General features: G+C 39.9%; 1 protein-coding gene and 1 long non-coding RNA gene across 4 annotated transcripts in view; one reads left to right on the top strand and one right to left on the bottom strand.

Moving 5' to 3' along the window:
- LOC133569428 (activin receptor type-2B-like) overlaps positions 1-14,816 on the bottom strand; it is a 19,919-nt gene extending 5,103 nt beyond the window's left edge. Inside the window, exons 1-9 of the mRNA XM_061921759.1 lie at positions 14,473-14,816; positions 1,502-1,709; positions 1,271-1,377; positions 1,051-1,199; positions 820-963; positions 609-752; positions 381-529; positions 204-318; positions 3-141 (exon numbers count right to left, since the gene is read on the bottom strand). Of these exons, the coding sequence (XP_061777743.1) occupies positions 3-141; positions 204-318; positions 381-529; positions 609-752; positions 820-963; positions 1,051-1,199; positions 1,271-1,377; positions 1,502-1,709; positions 14,473-14,542 (1,225 nt within the window). The 5' untranslated portion in view covers positions 14,543-14,816. The remainder of the gene's footprint in view (positions 1-2; positions 142-203; positions 319-380; positions 530-608; positions 753-819; positions 964-1,050; positions 1,200-1,270; positions 1,378-1,501; positions 1,710-14,472) is intronic.
- The window catches only part of LOC133569430 (uncharacterized), a 23,143-nt gene extending 2,160 nt beyond the window's left edge, over positions 1-20,983 (top strand). Inside the window, exons 2-4 of one of the 3 annotated variants that reach the window (XR_009809812.1) lie at positions 1,056-1,220; positions 4,527-4,599; positions 18,106-20,983. This is a non-coding gene — a long non-coding RNA (uncharacterized LOC133569430). Of the gene's footprint in view, positions 1-1,055; positions 1,221-1,329; positions 1,851-4,526; positions 4,600-18,105 lie in introns of those variants that run through there. The other 2 variants (XR_009809811.1, XR_009809810.1) reach the window with 2 other exon arrangements.

Raw genomic sequence — 20,983 nt, 5'->3', positions numbered from 1 at the left:
ACCATCAGCGGCTTTGCAGCGTGTCAGCAGCTCCCACAGGACCAGGCCCAAAGCGTACATGTCGATTCTGAGGAAGGCGTCCCGCTGGAAGTTGATAGCGCCTTCTAGAACCTCAGGAGCCATGTAGCGCCACGTCCCTACCTGTGCACGCGCGCACGTTTTAGTAATGAGCTCCTCTTCGTTGCAGAGGACGAGCGTCTCACCTGTCCGTGAGTTTCTCCGGGCGGCGTTCCTGACTCAAAGGGCACAGCCAGGCCGAAATCTCCGATGACGGCAGTCAGGTCTGAACGCATCATGATGTTCTTGCTCTTGAAGTCCCTGATACACACGCAGAAAAGTCAAAGGTCATGCCCTGACGCACCACAGATGATGTGACATACCTGTGAGCGATTGCGGGTTTAGCTCCCTCGCCTTTGTTCCGGGGTACATCTTCATGCAGGTACGCCAGACCGCACGCCATAGACCCCCCGATGTGACACAACTCTAACCAACTGATGACGTTCGCCTTCAGGAAGTCGCAGAGCGAACCCTGCGGAACATTCCACAACACCTGCGTCAACACCTGCCCTACAACTACATGTTGGTTCCTAAGCCCCGCCCACCCTCACCTGCTCATGGTACTCTGTGATGAGCCACAGTTCGGCCTCCAGGTGGCGCCCTCGCTGCTCGGCGCCGACGTACTTCAGTATGTTTTCGTGCTTCATTCCCGGCATGGTGAACACCTCCCGCTCGTTCTGCCACGACATCTTGTACTGCAAGACGACACCCATGCATCAACACGCCTGTGACAAACCTGAACATGTGGCGACGTGCACTCACCTGGACAGGGAACACCTTGACGGCCACAAACTCGTTCAGAATTTGGCCCTTCCAGACGCAACCGAAGCGCCCTCTGGCTTTCACTTCCAGCAACTGCAGGGGCTTTAACCCCAAGAGGGGGGAATCGGGCGTAGGAACTGGGTCCTGAAAAAAAATCATGCTTCTTTTACTTAATCGCGGTACCATTAAATAACCATATTATAACTTATTTTTAAATGTGTGTGTGTGTACCTCAGTGACGTCCACATGTCCGTACGGAGGTTTGCGATGGCGGTACATCCATACGGTGGCAAGCAGAATGGTTGACAGCACTGTGACTGGCAGCAGGCAATAAAAGATGACGTGTATCACGCTGATTCTGGGGGTCGGAGCTCGAATGACTGAGGCATACACACATAAAGGTAAAACAACGACACGCACGTGTAAGTGTGTAAAGGTGACACACACTCACGTGAACCGGCAGCGTCCGGCAAGTGCGTGAACTTGTTGTTGCACATGTTTCCTTCACAGCAGCAGAAGAAGACCTGAGGACTCTCTTCAGTGGACACACACTCCTCACTGGATGATTTACATGATAGGCAAAATTAAGACACGCCTCCACATCACTTAGCCTTCCAACAACATGACCAAGTATTTGTCAGAGTTCAGGTACGCAGAGTGACGCTCTGTGCGTGCATTTTACCGGTCGTAGCAGTTGAAGTCGTCAAGCCAGCATCCTTTCTTCACCAGCTCAATGGCGCCCGACTCATTGGTCCACGAGGCGTAACAGTGTGAGCGCTTGTCGGCGTCGCCCTCGCAGCGCTCCACGCCACTCTTGTTTGTTAGCTCCATTTCGTAGTTGACGTTGTAGTACAAGCATTCCCTGTTGGGGGCGTGGCCAGCCGTCAGCCCTGTGAGTGTTGATGACAAGCCATGGTAATTCAGAGAGTGGAGTCAATTATAAGTAATCGCTAAGGAGCGGTGTGGCACGCTTGGTAGAGCGGCCGTGCCAGCAACTAGGGGGTTCCAGGTTTATTCCTGGTTCCGCCGTCCTAGTCACTGCTGTTGTGTCCTTGAGAAAAACACTTTACCCACGTGCTCGTAGTGCCAGCCATACTGGTTTAAAAGTAGCTTGTAGATAATAAGTTTCACTATGGAAAGCGCTTTGATTCTCGAGGGAAAAAGGGCTACAAACACTTGTCAACAATAGGTCAATAACAAATCAACAATAAGTCAATAATAAGTGAAGTGAAGTGAATTATATTTATATAGCGCTTTTCTCTGGTGACTCAAAGCGCTTTACATAGTTAAACCCAATATCTAAGTTACATTTAAACCAGTGTGGGTGGCACTGGGAGCAGGTGGGTAAAGTGTCTTGCCCAAGGACACAACAGCAGTGACTAGGATGGCGGAAGCGGGAATCAAACCTGCAACCCTCAAGTTGCTGACACGGCCACTCTACCAACCGAGCTATACCGCCCCTTATAAGTCAATTAAAAGTCAACAATAAGTCAATAACAAATCAATAAGTCAATGAAAAGTCAACAATAAGTTGTCAAAGAAAAGTTAATAATAAGTTAACAATAAGTCAATGAAAAGTCAACAACAAGTCATCAATAAACCAATGACAAGTCAACAATAATAGGTCAACAATATGTCAACAGTAAGTCGATAAGAAGTCATCAATAAGTCAATGACAAGTCAACACGGAGTCAAAAACAACACAGCATCAATAAATCCATGACAAGTCAATGTAAGTCAACAATATGTCAATAAAAAGTGAACAGTAAGTCAATGACAAGTCAAAAATAAGTCAACAACAATAAGTCAATGAGAAGTCAATGACTAGTCAACAATAAAAGTCATCAGTTGACTTGTTGATGAACAAGTCATCACTAAGACATTAACAAATCACCAATAAGTCAATGAAAAGTCAACAGTAGGTCAACAATAACAGGTCAAAGAAAAATCAACATAAATAAATAAATGACAAGTCAACAGTAATATGTCAATAAAAAGTCAACAATAAGTCAATGACAAGACAAAAATAACAAACAATAAATCAATGAAAAGTTAATAGGTCAAAGAAAATTCAACAAGTCATTAATAAGTCAATGACAAGTCAACAATGATAGGTAGACAATACATCAACAATAAGTCAATGAGAAGTCAATAAGTGAGAGAAAAGTCAACAACACCAAGTCATCAATAAGTCAATGACAAGTCAATAATAACAAATCAACAGTAAATCAACAACAACAAATCAAAAATCAATGACAAGTCATCATTAAGTAACTGATAAGTCATCATTAAGTAATTGACAAACAGGTAATCAATAAGTCAATGACACGTCAACAAGTCATCAATAAGTCAATGAGAAGTCAGCAATAATAAGTCAACAATACGTCAATGAAAAGTCAGCAACAACATGTCATCAGTAAGTCAATGACAAGTCAACAATGATAGGTAGACAATACATCAATAACAATAAGTCAATGAAAAGTCAACACCAAGTCATCAATAAGTCAATAACAAGTCAATAATAACAAATCAAGTCAACTATAATTTAAAAAAAAAAAGCCATCAATAAGACAATGACAAGTAAACAGAGAGTCAGTCAACAAGTCATCAATAAGTCGATGACAAGTAAACAGAGAGTCAGTCAACAAGTCATCAATAAGTCAATGACCAGTCAAAAAATAGTAAGTCAATGAAAAGTCAACAATTCAATCAATCAATCAAAGTTTATTTACGTAGCCCTAAATCACGAGTGTCTCAAAGGGCCACAACGACATACTCGGCTCAGATCCCACATCCGGGCAAGGAAAAACTCAACCCAATGGGATGACAATGAGAGACCTTGGAGGGGACCGCAGATGTGGGGAGACCCCCCTGGGCGACAGGTGCAATAGACATCGAGTGAATCAAGCATAATATTGTGAGAGTCCAGTCCATAATCCAGTCCATTAAAGGGGAACATTATCACAATTTCAGAAGGGTTAAAACCAATAAAAATTAGTTCCCAGTGGCTTATTTTATTTTTCAAAGTTTTTTTCAAAATTTTACCCATCATGGAATATCCCGAAAAAAGGCTTTAAAGTGCCTGATTTTCGCTATCTTTAAATCCATCGTCCGTTTTCCTGTGACGTCATTTAGTGATGCCAACATGGCGGATAGCACAGCAAGATATAGCGACATTAGCTCGGGTTCAGACTCGGATTTCAGCGGCTTAAGCGATTCAACAGATTACGCATGTATTGAAACGGATGGTTGGAGTATGGAGGCAGATAGCGAAAACGAAATTGAAGAAGAAACTGAAGCTATTGAGCGAATAGCTATTGAAGCTATTCGGCGATCGCCTTCTAACCAACGATTGAGTGTCGCAGGGTATCCATACATCTCTGTGCCATGTCTGTCGTAGCATCGCCGGTAAAATGTGCAGGTGCAACTTAAATCAGTCGATTGGTAAGTGTTGGTTTGGCATTAAATGTGGGTGGAGTGAAAGGCTGGATGCAAATATAGCTACAAATGTACATACAGCTAGCCTAAATAGCATGTTAGCATCGATTAGCTGGCAGTCATGCCGCGACCAAATATGTCTGATTAGCACATAAGTCAATAACATCAACAAAACTCACCTTTGTGATTTCGTTGACTTTATCATTGGAAATGCATCTGCTTTGAGTGTTGCAGGGTATCCATACATCTCTGTGCCATGTCTGTCGTAGCATCGCCGGTAAAATGTGCAGACGAGGGACTTTCTGATCTTTTGACACTGGTGCAGCTCGAATCCGTCGATTGGTAAGTGTTTGTTTGGCATTAAATGTTGGTGGAGGGAAAGGCTGGATGCAAATTAGGCTACAAATGAGGCATAATGATGCAATATGTATATACACCTAGCCTAAATAGCATGTTGGCATCGACTAGCATGCCGTGCTAATCGATGCAAACTCCACGTAAGTCAACTTGAATCCGTCCCTGATCGTGTTGTTACACCCTCCGACAACACACCGACGAGGCATGATGTCTCCAAGGTACGGAAAACAGTCGAAAAAACGGAAAATAACAGCTGATTGGTTTCGATGTTCGTAATGTGATTGAGAAAATGGCGGATTGACTACCTAGGTGACGTCATGTTTTGACGTCATCGCCCCGAAAGCGAATAATAGAAAGGCGTTTAATTCGCCAAAATTCACCCATTTAGAGTTCGGAAATCGGTTAAAAAAACGTATGGTCCTTTTTCTGCAACATCAAGGTATATATTGACGCTTACATAGGTCTGGTGATAATGTTCCCCTTTAAGTCAATAACAAATCAACAATAAGTCAATGAAAAACCAACAATAAGTCAATGAAAAGTCAACAATAAGTAATGTAAAGTCGACAATAATAAGTCAATGAAAAGTCAAAATACGAGGTCAACAATAAGTCAATAAAAGTCAAGGAGAAGTCAACAATAAGTCAATAAAAGTCGACAATAAATCAATGATAAGTCAACAATAAGTCAATAAGTCAACAATAAATCAATGAAAAGTCTATAATAAGTCAATGACAAGTCAATGATAGGTCGACAATAAATCATCAATAAGTCAATAATAATAAGTCAACAAGTCATCAATAAGTCAATGATAGGTCGACAATAAATCATCAAGAAGTCAATAATAATAAGTCATCAAGAAGTCAATGACAAGTCAATGATAGGTCAACAATAAATCATGAATAAGTCAATGACAAGTCAACAAAAATATGTCGACAGAAAATCATCAATTAGTCAATGACAAGTCAATGAAATGTCAACATAACATATAAAAAGTCAATAACAAGTCAACAATAAGTAAATGACGAGTCAACAACAGTTCAAGAACAAGTCATCAATATGTCAAAGACAAGTCAACAATAATGAGTCCACAATACAGGGTTCGTTCACATTTCCATGACCAAATTCAAGCACTTTTTAAGGAATTTCAAGATCAATTTTTGCAGTACCCTTCGAAAGGCGAAAACCAGTGTGAATCAATCCATAGCCTTGTTGTTTGAGGTCACCAAATGGTGTCCGTAGGAAAAATACAGAAAATCTGCTAAAGTCTAAGCCTAACATTGAACCAGCAGTTATCATTAACTTAATGGGGCATATAAAATTAAGTAGTGTTTCTGTAAAATATTCATTGTCATTGGTGATTGCAAACGAGTCTCCATTTGTGTTGTTTTTCAAATTTCTTGTTCTTTTTCTTACAGCATTCAATGACATCGAACAATACGGATTGATTTAAATTGTATTTGTGCTTGTAAACTGCATAATGTGATATGAATACACACACCCTCAAAATGTCAATTTCACTCATTTATTAACAAAAGTGTTCCACATAAATATAAGGATAATAAATTAAAGGAAAATATCGTGTTTGTTTCACAACACCTCAGTCACCTTTCATTAAGCATATATAGCCTTTTAACTGTGGCTATGATAACAACAGAACAAAAAGACAAAAGTTAACTTGTTTTGCTTTCACTGAGGTAGCTAGACAAGTTAAGTAGACAACAAATATAATAGGGCAAGAAATGCATAAAACCATGCTGTGTAAAAACTGCAAAACCATTCATATAAACTCAGCTCTAAGTTGTGAAAAAGTTTACAAATGATATATTACATGACCTTTACAGTACAAACAAGTCTAATAATGTAACCATTTTAATGCAATGAACCAAAATGACAAAATGTAACTTGTTTGCTTTAACTGAGGTAGTGAGACAAGTTAAGTAGACAGCCAAAATAATGGAGCAAAAAATACATCGAACCATGTTGGATTTCCTTTTTGCATACTTTGCAGCAGGCAACACATGGATTTGGTACAACAATAAGTCAATAACAAATCAATGAAAAGTCAACAATAATTCAATGAAAAGTCAACAAAAAGTCAATGAAAAGTCGACAATAAGTCAAGGAAAAGTTAACAATAAGTCGATAAAAAGTTAATAAGTCAATAACAAATCAACAATAAGTCAATGGAAAGTCGACAATAATAAGTAAATAACAAGTCAACAATAAGTCAATGAGAAGTCAACAATAAATCAATGAAAAGTTAAGTCAATAACAAGTCTACAATAAGTCAATGATGGGTTGATAATAAATCATCAAGTCAATGAAAAGTCAACAGCAACAAATCAAAAGTCAATAACAAGTCAACAATAGTTAAAAAACAACAAGTCATCAATAAGTCAAGGACGTCTATGACAAGTCAACAATAGTTAAGTCAACAATAGGTAATTGAAATTCAACAATAAGTCAATCGAAAGTCAACAACAAGAAGTCATTTATAAATCAATGACAAGTCAACAATAGTAAGTCAACAATATGTCATGGAAAAGTCAAAAGTAAGTCAACAAGAAGTCATCAATAAGTCAATGACAGGTCAACACTGAGTCAACAACAACAATAAGTCAAAGACAAGTCAACAAGTTAGGTCAACAATATGTCAATGAAAAGTTAACAGTAAGTCAATAACAAGTCAACACGGAGTCAACGACAAGTCAACAGCAAATCATCAATAAGTCAATGACTAGTCAACAATAAGTCAATGAAACAATAACAAGACATCATTTGACATGTCATTGACTTGTTGATGAACAAGTCATCAATACGTCAATAAAAAAATCAACAATAAGTCATTGAAAAGTCAACATAAATTTGTCAATGACAAGTCAACAATAATACGTCAATGACAAGTCAACAGTAATAAGTCAATGAAAAGTATATAACATGAAGTCATCAATAAGTCAATAACAAATCAACAGTAAGTCAACAACAACAAATCAAAAGACAGTGACAAGTCATCAATAAGTCATTGACAAGTTAACTATAATTCAAAAACAAGTCATCAGTAAGTCAATGACAGGTCAACAATATTAAGTCAACAATAAGTCAATGAAAAGTCATCAATACATCAATGACAATTCAACAATAATAGGTCAACAATAACTCAATAATAAGTCATCATTAAGTCATTGACAAGTCACCAATAAGTCAATGACAAATCAACAGTAAGTCAACAAGCCATCAACAAGTCATCAATAAGTCAATGACAAGTCAACAATAATAAGTCATTGAAAAGTCAACAAGTCAACAATAGGTTAATTAAAAATCAACAAGTCATTAATAAATCAATGACAAGTCAACAATAAGTCAATGAAAAGTCAACAATAAGTCAATAACAAATCAACAATAAGTCAATGAAAAGCCGACAATAAGTCAACAGTAAGTCAATGAAAAGTCATCAATAAGTCAATGACAAGTCAACAATGATAGGTATACAATAAATCATAAATAAGTCAATGACAAGTCAACAATAAGTCAATGACAAGTCAAAAAATTTAAATTGATGAAAAGTCAATAACACAAAGTCATCAATAAGTCCATAACAAATCAACAGTAAGTCAACAACAACAAATCAAAGATCGATGAAAAGTCATCAATAAGTCATTGACAAGTTAACTGTAATTACAAAACAAGTCATCATTAAGTCAATGACAAGTCAACAAGTCAATGACAAGTCAACAAGTCAACAAGTCATCAATAAGTCAATGACAAGTCAAGAATAATAAGTCGACAGTAAGTAATTGAAAAGTCAGCAATAACTCAATAACAAGTCAATGAAAAGTCAACAAGTCATCAATACATCAATGACAATTCAACAATAATAGGTCAACAATAAGTCAGTGAAAAGTCAAAAATAAGTAAATAAGAACAAGTCATCAAAAAGTCAATGAAAACTCAACTGTAAGTCAACAACAAGCCACCAATAAGTCAATAGTGACCCCGAGAGGGACAAGAGGTAGAAAATGGATGGATGAATGGAAGTCAACAACATGTCAATGACAAGTCATTAATAAGTCAATGAAATGTCAACAACAAATTATCAATAAGTCAATGACCAGTCAATAACAACAAGTCATCAAAAGTCGATGACAAGTCAACGATAAGTTAACAATAAGTTAACAACAATAAGTCAATGACAAGTCAACAACAAGTCATCTACCAATGGGGATGTATTTTTAATGGTTTTAATGTTGGAATTAAAGCCAGCTCGTTAGAATGAATGCTAGCTATTTGGAATGAACACCAGCTAACAACTTTGAATGTTGGCATTAACGCTAGCTAATTAAAAATAATGATAGCTAACAACTATTATTGTTTGAATTAATGATAGCTAACAACATTTAACATTGGACTTAACGCTAACTAGCTGTAAAAAATGCTCTCTAATAACTTTTAATGTTGGAATCTCACGCGAGTCAACAACTTTCAACATTGGAAATAATAATGAATAATTAGTATGAACGCTAACTAGTTGAAATGAATGCTAGCTAATAAGTTTTAATGTTAAAATTTCACGCCCGTTATCATCTTTTATCGGTAATTGAAATTAACACTAGCAAACTACTTTTGATGTTGGAATTTCATGCTAGCTAAGAACTTTTAATGTTGAAACTTCAACATTGGAATTAACGCTAGCTAGTAATATGAGGGCAACACAGTGGCACAAGGGTTAGTGCATTTGCCTCACAATACAAAGGTCCTGAGTAGTCCTGAGTTCAATCCCGGGCTCTGGATCTTTCTGTGTGGAGATTGCATATCCTCCCTGTGACTGCGTGGGTTCCCTCCGGGTACTCCGGCTTCCTCCCACCTCCAAAGACATGCACCTGGGGATAGGTTGATTGGCAACACTAAATTGGCCCTAGTGTGTGAATGTTGTCTGTCTATCGGTGTTGGCCCTGCCATGAGGTGGCGACTTGTCCAGAGTGTACGCCGCCTTCCGCCCGAATGCAGCTGAGATAGTCTCCAGCACCCCCCGCGACCATACTTGCCAGCCCTCCTGATTTTCCCGGCAGACTTCCGAATTTCAGTGCCCCTCATGAAAATCTTCCGGGGCAACCATTCTCTCGAATTTCTCCAGATTTGCACCCAGACAACAATATTGGGGCGTGCCTTTAGGCACTGCCTTTAGTGTCCTCTACAACATGCCGTCACGTCCGCTTAACCCCATACAAATATCGTGTCGACAAAGTCACATAATATATACAGCTTTTGCACACACACTAGTGAATGCAATGCATAATTTGTCAACAGCCATACAGGTCACACTGAGGGTGGCCGTATAAACAACTTTAACATTGTTACAAAAAATGAGCCACACTGTGAACCCACACCAAACAAGAATGACAAACACATTTCGGAAGAATATCAGCACTGTAACACAACATAACAAATACCCAGAAACTCTTGCAGCACTAACCAGAACGCTACATTATACACCCCTGCTACCACTAAACCTACCCACTTCAAACAACATTCAACAACATTATAATTAATGCTGGCTCATGAACATGAACGCAGGCTATTTGGAATGAATACTTGCTACTAAGTTTTAATGTTAAAATGAACGCTCGCTAGATGAAATGAAAACTAGATCATAATGAGCGGCAAGTATAAGTACAAGTTAGTAATATATCAGTATATATAATAGGGCTGTGAATCTTTGGGTGTCCCACGATTCGATTCAATATCGATTCTTGGGGTCGCGATTCGATAATACATAACATTTTTTCGATTCAACGCGATTCTCGATTCAAAAACGATATTTTTCCGATTTAAAACGATTCTGTATTCATTCAATACATAGGATTTCAGCAGGATCTACCCCAGTCTGCTGACATGTAAGCAGAGTAGTAGATTTAAAAAAAAAAAAGCTTTTATAATTATAAAGGGCAATGTTTTGGGACGGCGTGGCGCAGTGGAAGAGTGGCCGTGCGCAACCCGAGGGTCCCTGGTTCAAATCCCACCTAGTACCAACCTCGTCACGTCCGTTGTGTCCTGAGCAAGACACTTCACCCTTGCTCAATCAATCAATCCTGATGGGTGCTGGTTGGCGCCTTGCATGGCAGCTCCCTCCATCAGTGTGTGAATGTGTGTGTGAATGGGTAAATGTGGAAGTAATGTCAAAGCGCTTTGAGTACCTTGAAGGTAGAAAAGCGCTATACAAGTACAACCCATTTATTTATTTATAATGTTTTATCAACTGATTGCAATAATGTAAATTTGTTTTAACTATTAAACGAACCAAAAATATGACTTATTTTATCTTTGTGAAAACATTGGACACAGTGTGTTGTCAAGCTTATGAGATGTGATGCAAGTGTAAGCCACTGTGACACTATTGTTCTTTTTTTTTAATTTTTTATGAATGTCTAATGATAATGTAAATGAGGGATTTTTAATCACTGCTATACTGTAATCATAACTAATATTGATACTGTTTATAATATTCATTTTTGTTTCACTACTTTTGGTTTGTTCTGTCGTGTTTGTGTCTCTCAATTGCTCTGTTTATTGCAGTTCTGAGTGTTGCTGGGTCAGGTTTGGTTTTGGAATTGGATTGCATTGTTATGGTATTGCTGTGTAGTGGTTTGTTGGATTGATAAAAAAAATTTTAAAATGTTTTTTTTTTAAAATAAAAAAATGTTTTTTTTTTAAATGAGAATCGATTCTGAATCGCACAACGTATTCGATTCAATTCGTATTCGAATCATTTTTTTCCCAGACCCCTAACAGACATAATATACTGTATGTCTAGGTTGATTGGCAACACTAAATTGGCAACACTAAATTGGCCCTAGTGTGTGACTGTAAGTGTGAATATTGTCTGTCTATCTGTGTTGGCCCTGTGATTAGGTGGAGACTTATCCAGGGTGTATACCGCCTTCCGCCCGAATGCAGCTGAGATAGGCTCTAGCACCCCCCGCCACCCCGAACGAACAAGCGGTAGAAAATGGATGGATATAGTATGTAAATATTAGGTATATATGTTATATTTTATATCGCTATATTTAGTCTATTTATACCTGCATTGTCCTTTCCATCCTTACACTTTCCATCATTGTGTGGAACAAGTTCCCTTGTGGATAGGCCTACTGAAACCCACGACTACCAACCACACAGTCTGATAGTTTATATATCAATGATGAAATCTTAACATTGCAACACATGCCAATACGGCCAGTTTAGTTTACTAGATTGCAATTTAAAATTTTCCGCGGAGTTTCTTGTTGAAGACGTCGCAGAATGACAATGTGTATGATGACGTGTGTTTGTGACGTTATTGGTTGGAGGAGGACATATTAGCTCAGCACAACTTACGGCTAAAAGTTGTCTCTTTTCATCTCATAATTACACAGTAATTTGGAAATCTATGTTGCTGAATCTTTTGCAATTTGTTCAATTAATAATGGAGACTATAAAGAAGAATGCTGTTGGTGGAAAGCGGTGTCTTGCAGCTGTCTTTTGCACCGAAACACAGCCGGTGTTCTTTGTTTGTGGAGAAGCTTTAACACAGAGCGGTCAAGCGAACATCTTTCTCTACGTCAACCAGCATGTTTTTGGATGGTAAAATTGCGATATTAAGTCGGCTCTTACCGGAGACATCAGTGGATTTTGCGTCCTCCCGGAGTAGCTGTCAAAAAAGGCAGCTGTGAGCTTGGCTCCTCGGCTTCTCTCTGAGACGCTGGCGTGTTCACCGCAGCCATCCGACTTTGAGGTATGTCTTTACAATCTCATTAAAACACTATTAAAACAATAAGGAGATAAGGGATCTTCCAGAATTATCCTAGTAAATGTGTCTAATTACATCTGAAACGCTCACACTGCCGCAGATTTTTATTTATTTATTTATTTTTATTTTTTTTTCTAGTCCTTCACCATCAATATCCTCATCCACAAATCTTTCATCCTCGCTCAAATTAATAGGGAAAGTGTTGTTTTCTCGGTCCGAATTGCTCTTACTGCTGGTGGCTTCCATTATAAACAATGTGAGGATGTGAGGAGGCCTCACACCGGTGACGTCACGCGCACATACTTCCGGAAAAAGCCAAGGCTTCTTCATTAGCGACCAAAAGTTGCGAACTTTATCGTCGATGTTCTCTACTAAATCCTTTCAGCAAAAATATGGCAATATTGCGAAATGATCAACTATGACACATAGAATGGACCTGCTATCCCTGTTTAAATAAGAATATCTAATTTCAGTAGACCTTTAAGTAAGTAATATATCAGTATATATAATATACTGTACGGATAGGTTGATTGGCAACACTAAATTGGCCCTAGTGTGTGAATGTGAGTGTGAATGTTGTCTGTTTATCTCTGTTGGCCCTGTGATGAGGTGGAGACTTGTCCAGGGTGTACCCCGCCTTCCGCCCGAATGCAGCTGAGATAGGCTCCAGCAACACCCGCCACCCCTAACGGGACAAGCGGTAGGAAATGGATGGATATATTATGTAAATATTAAGTACATATGTTATATTTTATATCGCTATATTTAGTCTATTTATACCTGCATTGTCCTTTCCATCCTTACACTTTCCATCATTGTGTGGAACAATTTCCCTTGTAGATCAATAAAGTTTGTCTAAGTCAGTGGTTCTTAACCTTGTTGGAGGTACCGAACCCCACCAGTTTCATATGCGCATTCACCGAATCCTTCTTTAGTAAAAAATAAAAAAAAAAATGTAAAATTCAAAGTCAATATAATATGTTTTTTTACTGTTGCAAAAAATGAACCGTGCATGAACATCACCTTGTTCAAAGAACAAAACCAACACAGTGCATGAACTCACAACAAATCAGATGGAACATTAGAGGGAACATTGTTTTGGGGGTATTTATAATACGCCGATAGGGAGAAGTTTTTATTTACACGATGAGTCGGGTGTGTCTTGGCCTCCGTGGCGGAGGCTCCGCCGAACCCCTGAGGCTGACTCTCCGAACCCATAGGGTTCGATGGAACCCAGGTTAAGAACCACTGGTCTAAGTCTAAGTAACGTTTACTTTTGGAATGAATGCCAGCTAACAACGTTTCATGCCGGACTGAGCGCCAGCCAACTTTCCCATGACCTTTGACCCCCTCATTGACGACACAGCTGAGCGGAAGGGGGTTTGCCACAGCGGCAGCTGTCACCTCGCCACACAATGACATCACACGTCTGCGCCGTGTGAACGTGAATGCAAATGTCCCGCTTTCTCATGCAAAAACAGCTTCACACCGCGAGGTCATAGGTCACAGACAGGCAAGACTCGGGTTTGAGTGCAGTCTGAGGGAGGTCAAAGGTCAACGTGGAATGCAAAGACATGTGATGACTTGAAGGAACACCCCCACCCCACACACACACACACACTCCTCCTTTCCCCACACTCCACATTGTGCGCCAACCCCATCTGTCACATTCACACGAACTTGTTGTTTTAGCACATAACTAAAGCTAGCGATACCGATCACATCCACTCCTGATCACTTCCGGTGCACGTGTGCCTCTTTGCATGTATAGATTATCGGTGCTCGTGCGTGCATGTGCAGACAATGGCTGGAGAGGATTGGTTCCGATGCCTTGCAATGAGGTGGCGACTTGTCTAGGGTGTACACTGCCTTCCGCCCGATTGTAGCAGAGTTAGGCGCCAGCGACCCCAAAAAGGGAATAAGCGGTAGAAAATGGATGGATTGGTTCCGATGGAGGTCCAAATACGACACGCGCACACATCAAAAGATCCCCTCCACCTTTGTTCAACATTCCTATCCACGAACACACGCGGACCTACGAGGAGAATAAACAGAAGCCGTGTGAGACCAACCTGCGTTTAAAGTTCCGATCATCAGCATCATCAAAGCTCGGTTGTGCCGCCTCATCTTCCTCGCCAACATTGAAGCACACTTCTTGCAGACACGCGCGGTGGTGTGTGTGTGTGTTTGTGTGCGCGCGCACCTCTCGTCTGCTCCTTATTGCAGACCCTTAGCGCGCTACGGCAGGCAAGTTCTTGCCCTTTTGGGCTCCATCCGGTTCCTTCGGTTCTGGTCCTGATCGAACTGCAGGTTTGGACTGCACCCCTCACGGCCCGCCCGCCCGCGCGCTCCCTCGTAGAGTGTTACGCGTTCAACGGCCAGGGCTGCTGGGGACAAGTGGACCGGAAGTTGGTCAAGCTGATTTTCTGTACCTACGCGTACTTCCGCTTTCAAAATAAAGAACCACTAAATAACGTTTAAAACAGTGGTTCTTAACCTTGTTGGAGGTACCGAACCCCACCAATTTCATATGCGCATTCACCGAACCCTTCTTTTCAAATTCAAGACAAAGAAATACATTTTTGGTAACACTTTAGTATGGGGAACATATTCTAACTAACGAAGACTTAATTTAGAGTTATTTGGACACTAGGGGAACATATTCTAAGTAATAAATACTTAACTTAGAGTTGTTTGGTTAGGGCAGTGGTTCTTAACCTTGTTGGAGGTACCGAACCCCACCAGTTTCATATGCGCATTCCCCAAACCCTTTTTTAGTGAAAAATCAAATGTTTATTTTTTTCAAATTCAAGAAAAATTCATATGTTTTTTTTTATTGGTGCACAAAATGAACAATGCATTAACATCACCTTGTTCAAAGAACAAAACCAACACAATGCATGAATTCGCAACAAATTACACACCTTACACACATTACCATGAATTGATTTACGTGGACCCCGACTTGAACAAGTTGAAAAACTTATTGGGGTGTTACCATTTAGTGGTCAATTGTACGGAATATGTAGTGTACTGTGTAAACTGTACTGTTTCATATAATGTATTTTTTCCTTTGCAATCTGCTAGTAAAAGTTTCGATTGATCAATCAAACAACCTGCCAATCAGATGGAAAATTAGAGGCAACATTGTTTGGGGGTATCCATAATACGCCGATAGGGAAAGGTTTTTATTTACACGATAAGTCGGAAGTGTCCTTACCTCTGTGGCGGAGGCTTCGCCGAACCCCTGAGGCTGACTCACCGAACCCCTAGGGTTCGGTTCGGTCGAACCCAGGTTAAGAACCACTGGGTTAGGCTTAGGAGGAGGGTTAGAGTTATGATAAGGCCATGCCGAATAAGGCATCAATAAGTACTTAATAATGGCTACTTAAGAGCCAATATGTTACTAATTGGCATGTTAATAAGCAACTAATTAATGGTGAATATGTTCCCCATACTAAAGTGTTACCATGTTTTTTTTTACTGGTGCACAAAACGAACCGTGCATGAACATCACCTTGTTCAAACAACAAAACCAACACAGTGCATAAACTCACAACAAATTACACACCTGCAGATCAGTCAGCTGTTGCCGTATCCGTAATATGCCGATAGGGAGAAGTTTGTATTTACACGATGAGTCGGGTGTGTTTTGACCTCCGCCAAACCCCGGAGGCCGACTCACCGAACCCCTACGGTTAAATCGAACCCAGGTTAAGAACCACTGGTTTAAAGGCCTACTGAAACCCACTACTACCGACCACGCAGTCTGATAGTTTATATATCATTGGTGAAATATTAACATTGCAACACATGCCAATACGGCCTTTTTAGTTTACTAAATTGCAATTTTAAATTTCCCGTAAAGTGTCGTGTTGAAAACGTCGCGGTATGATGGCGCGTATGATGACGCGTGCGTTTGACGTCACCGGTTGTAGCGGACATTATTTTCCAGCCCGATCCAAACTATAAGTAGTCTGCTTTAATAGCATAATTACACAGTATTCTGGACATCTGTGTTACTGAATCTTTTGCAATTTGTTCAATTAATAATGGAGAAGTCAAAGTAGAAAGATGGAGGTGGGAAGCTTTTAGCCTTTAGCCACACAAACACAGCCGGTGTTGTTTAAAATTCCCGAAGATTAAGCTTTACTATGGATGAGAGCGGTCAAGCGAACATGGATCCCGACTACATGTCAACCGGCAGTTTTCGGCGAGAAAATTGTGGTAATAAGTCGCCTCTTACCGGAGACATCAGCGAAACTTCCGTCCCGCTGCAGCTGCCGTGACTTCCGTCCAAGACTCTGGCGTCAACACACCCGAGGCCACACCCCTCCGACTTTCAGGTACTATTTAATCTCACTAAAACACTAGCAACACAATAGGCAGATAAGGGATTTTCCAGAATTATCCCCGTAAATGTGTCGAATAACATCTGAATCGCTCCCATTGCAATTGCCTTTTTTTTTAAACTTTTTTTTCTTTCTAGTCCTTCACTCTAAATTCCTCATCCACGAATCTTTCATCCTCGCTCAAATTAATGGGGAAATTGTCGCTTTCTCGGTCCGAACAGCTCTAGCTGCTGCTGGCTATGATTATAAACAATGTGAGGATGTGAGGACCCCTACAACCCGTGACGTCACGCGCACATCGTCTGCTACTTCCGGTAAAGGCAAGGCTTTTATATTAGCGACCAAAAGTAGAGAACTTTATCGTCGATGTTCTCTACTAAATTATTTCAGCAAAAATATGGCAGTATCGCGAAATGATCAAGTATGACACATGGAATGGACCTGCTATCCCCGTTTGAATAAGAAAATCTTATTTCAGTAGGCCTTTAAGTTTGAGTCTGAGTTTGAGTTTATTTCGAACATGCATTAGTATTGATGGCTGTAAAGTTTACAAAAATATTTCAAATTTTTATTAGATTGTTAAAGGGTTCTTTTCAGAACCACAGCAACCGGCGTGAAGCAAATACAAATAAAAGTGCACTGGTAGGAATCCATCCATCCATCCATTTTCTACCGCTTGTTCCTTTTGGGGTTGTGGGGGGTCGCTGGAGCCTATCTCAGCTGCATTCGGCACGGTGCAGGAGGGGTTAGGGCGTCTGCCTCACTAATATGAAAGTCCTGAGTAGTCCTGGGTTCAATCCCGGGCTCAGGATCTTTGTGTGGAGTTTGGATGTTCTCTCCGGGACTGCATGGGTTCCCTCCGGGTACCGCGGCTTCCTCCCACTTCCAAAGACTGGTAGGAATATCCATCCATCCATCCATTTTCTACCGCTTATTCCCTTTCGGGGTCGCGGGGGGCGCTGGCGCCTATCTCAGCTACAATCGGGCGGAAGGCGGCGTACACCCTGGACAAGTCGCCACCTCATCGCAGGGCCAACACAGATAGACAGACAACATTCACACTCACATTCACACACTAGGGCCAATTTAGTGTTGCCAATCAACCTATCCCCAGGTGCATGTCTTGGTAGGAATAATGAAAGGATAATCAATCCATCCATTTTCTACCGCTTGTCCCATTTTGGGGTCGCGGGGGGTGCTGGAGCCTATCTCAGCTGCATTCGGGCGGAAGGCGGGGTACACCCTGGACAAGTCGCCACCTCATCGCAGGGCCAACACAGATAGACAGAAAACATTCACACTCACATTCACACACTAGGACTAATTTAGTGTTTCCAATCAACCTATCCCCAGGTGCATGTCTTTGGAGGTGGGAGGAAGCCGGAGTACCCGGAGGGAACCCACGCAGTCACGGGGAGAACATGCAAACTCCACACAGAAAGATCCCGAGCCCAGGATTGAACACAGGACTATTCAGGACCTTCGTATTGTGAGGCACATGCACTAACCCTTGTGCCACTGTGATGCCCTAAAAAGATAATCAACAAAAACAAATATTGCAAAGTAATTACTTACTATTACTGCTAGGCAACACTTAAAATATTAGGGAATTTAACATAAACAAAGAAAATCTTGACATTTGTATTGTGTTTGATATTTTAGCTGTCATTCACATATAAAAAATTTTAGTCACGAAAATTGTTGACTTAATTCTTTATCAGTGCATTTGGAATATGTGTATAAGTGGTCGCTGGGAAGAAGTAGTAACACTTTTAAACGATGATCACATTTTCAACATCTGTGGACAGTGTGGCTAATGCGGAATGTTTATTGGCAGGTGACGATACATGTTTAATAAGATGTGAACATGCTACTAAACATTTAGCATATCTGCCTCAGGTGTGAGCGTGCTTACAACATAATAATGTTTTATTTTTAAGATAAGGACAGTGCATATCAATGAAAATCGATGTTTACATAGCTCTGTAAACATGCCGTATCAAAGCAAAGCTGCTAATTTGCATGTGTAGTGTCTAATAAATACAAAAATATAAATAATGCTAAGTGACATCAAATAAATAGATAAAATACAAATAGAACAGTCAAGGAAGCACAATACATTACATTACTGGTGTCAAACTCAGGGCTTGGGGGCCAGGTCTGGCTCGCCACATTATTTATCATGGCCCACAAAAGCCTGGGAATAATACTGTCAATACAGTACTTTCTTTTCTTACTCAACGTAAATGGTAAATAAATGGGTCATACTTGTATAGCGTTTTTCTACCTTCAAAGTACTCGAAGCCGTTGTGATCCGGTTCCCAGATCACATCTTTAGTCTATGTTTTGAGTCCCTTTTTGTGTAGCGATTATTATTTTTGGACTCTTCACGTTCCGAGTTTTGCACTTCCTGTTTTATCTCGTTTCCATGGTTTCTCATTTGTTCCACCTGCTATGCTTTTTGACGCACAACTGTTGGCAATTGTTTACTTTAGTATTTAAGCCTGCATTCTTCCTCAGTTCGTTCTTGGCTCAAGGTTTGCGGTAAGCAACAGTCACGTTTATTATTCAGCTTTGTATTAACCTTGCTAAGTCACGTCTTAGCTTCTGTGCGCTCGACACGCGCTTCTGTGGACACTTTGGACTCGACGCTTGCTAACTAGTAGCATTAGCTTTCCGTGCATAGGCACGCCGTTTCATTTCTGCTTTGTACAAGTTTTCGTCAGGAGCAAGGGTGAAGTGTCTTGCTCAAGGACACAAGGGACGTGACTAGGTTGGTAGAAGGTGAGGATTGAACCAGGAACCCTCAGGTTGCTGGCATGGCCACTCTCCCACGCCGTAGCAGTTCTTTCTATTTTGACAGGAAAAAAATGAAAGCTGAAAAAAAAAACAAATTAACTCATGCGAATAATGCATCAATGATGAATATACGCAGATTTATCACCCAGTAATTGCATTTGGGTCAAAATATTTGGGTCTTTTCTTAAGTCGATTTCAATTATGCAAACGAGAAATAACCTCTGATTAATCATGATTAATCTGAATGAAAAATTTAATGATTTGATGGCACAATAATTACATGTACTGCATGTAATTGCATTTATTTCAAACTTTAACATTATGTAATAATGCAACAAATATTATATTATCATATATTACAAAAAATGTTGACAAATATTTAAATATCTGCTTGACTTGTGATTCATGACTCATGGAGTATTCCATCAAATTGTATACTGTAAAAATGTTAATAGATTTTACGGTAAAAAACAACAACAAAAAACATAGCTCATTCGCAAGAACTTTTGTGTTAAAAAAAACTAACTTTGGTAACGTTTTTCCATTTACTGTCATATGCAGTTAAACATTGTACACTTTACAGTAAAATTTAGGCAAATGCGCTGCCAGTTTTTTTAATTATAAAATCTACAGATTTCTTTATGTGCATGAAAAAAGATTTAAAATGTATTGGCAATTATGTAATAATCTCATAAGGGGAATCCTGATGCATTTATATTCATGTACAGTCACTGTTACAAAGGGCCTTTTGAGGGCAGCCATAATTGCAATGTGGCCTTCAAAGAAATCAAGTTTGACACCATTGCATTACATTCAGTAGACCCAGACAAGATATAACAATGAATTAAAAAAGTAATGTTCAATTAGTTCAAGTCCAGTCAGGGGTCGCACTTCTGATTTGATTTGAGCCATTCTTTTAGTTGTCCTTAAAGAAGAGTATCTGGGGCGTTGTGAAGGGAAGAGTGTCATCTTTTGTTCACATATTCATAAGCATTTTGCATTTTTTTTCCTATTAATTTTCATATGTCTTACTTGTATTTTATTCTTTATCTCTACACATGGTTCTTACTATATTACAAGTTTTATTATTTTCATTTTCCAACATTCCTCAGATGAGCCATCTGCCTCAGGGGTTATCGGCCGTGCTTGTTGGGGCGCTTTTGTGTCAGCGTCCTGGTGGCCATGGTCTGATGACCTCCTGGTGCAGATGGCTCCTTGTGATAGTGTTTACTCACCTGTCTCCTCTGTACTCAGCCATGCAATAATTGGTCCATATAGTTCTTTGTGTTTGTGTTTGGTATCTGTATCCGTGCGTACGTATGTGATAATGGGGGATATGGGTCACCGGGGTATTGTTTTTAACTTTGTAAAATACTTTGCATTGCATTTCTTTTATGTATGAAAAGTGCATTATAAATAAAGCTTGATTTGA

Source organism: Nerophis ophidion, linkage group LG15 (genome assembly GCF_033978795.1).
Source record: "Nerophis ophidion isolate RoL-2023_Sa linkage group LG15, RoL_Noph_v1.0, whole genome shotgun sequence".
Lineage (NCBI taxonomy): Eukaryota > Metazoa > Chordata > Actinopteri > Syngnathiformes > Syngnathidae > Nerophis > Nerophis ophidion.
Note: the sequence above shows the minus strand (reverse complement) of the source record. Positions and strands in the feature narration are given on the sequence as shown.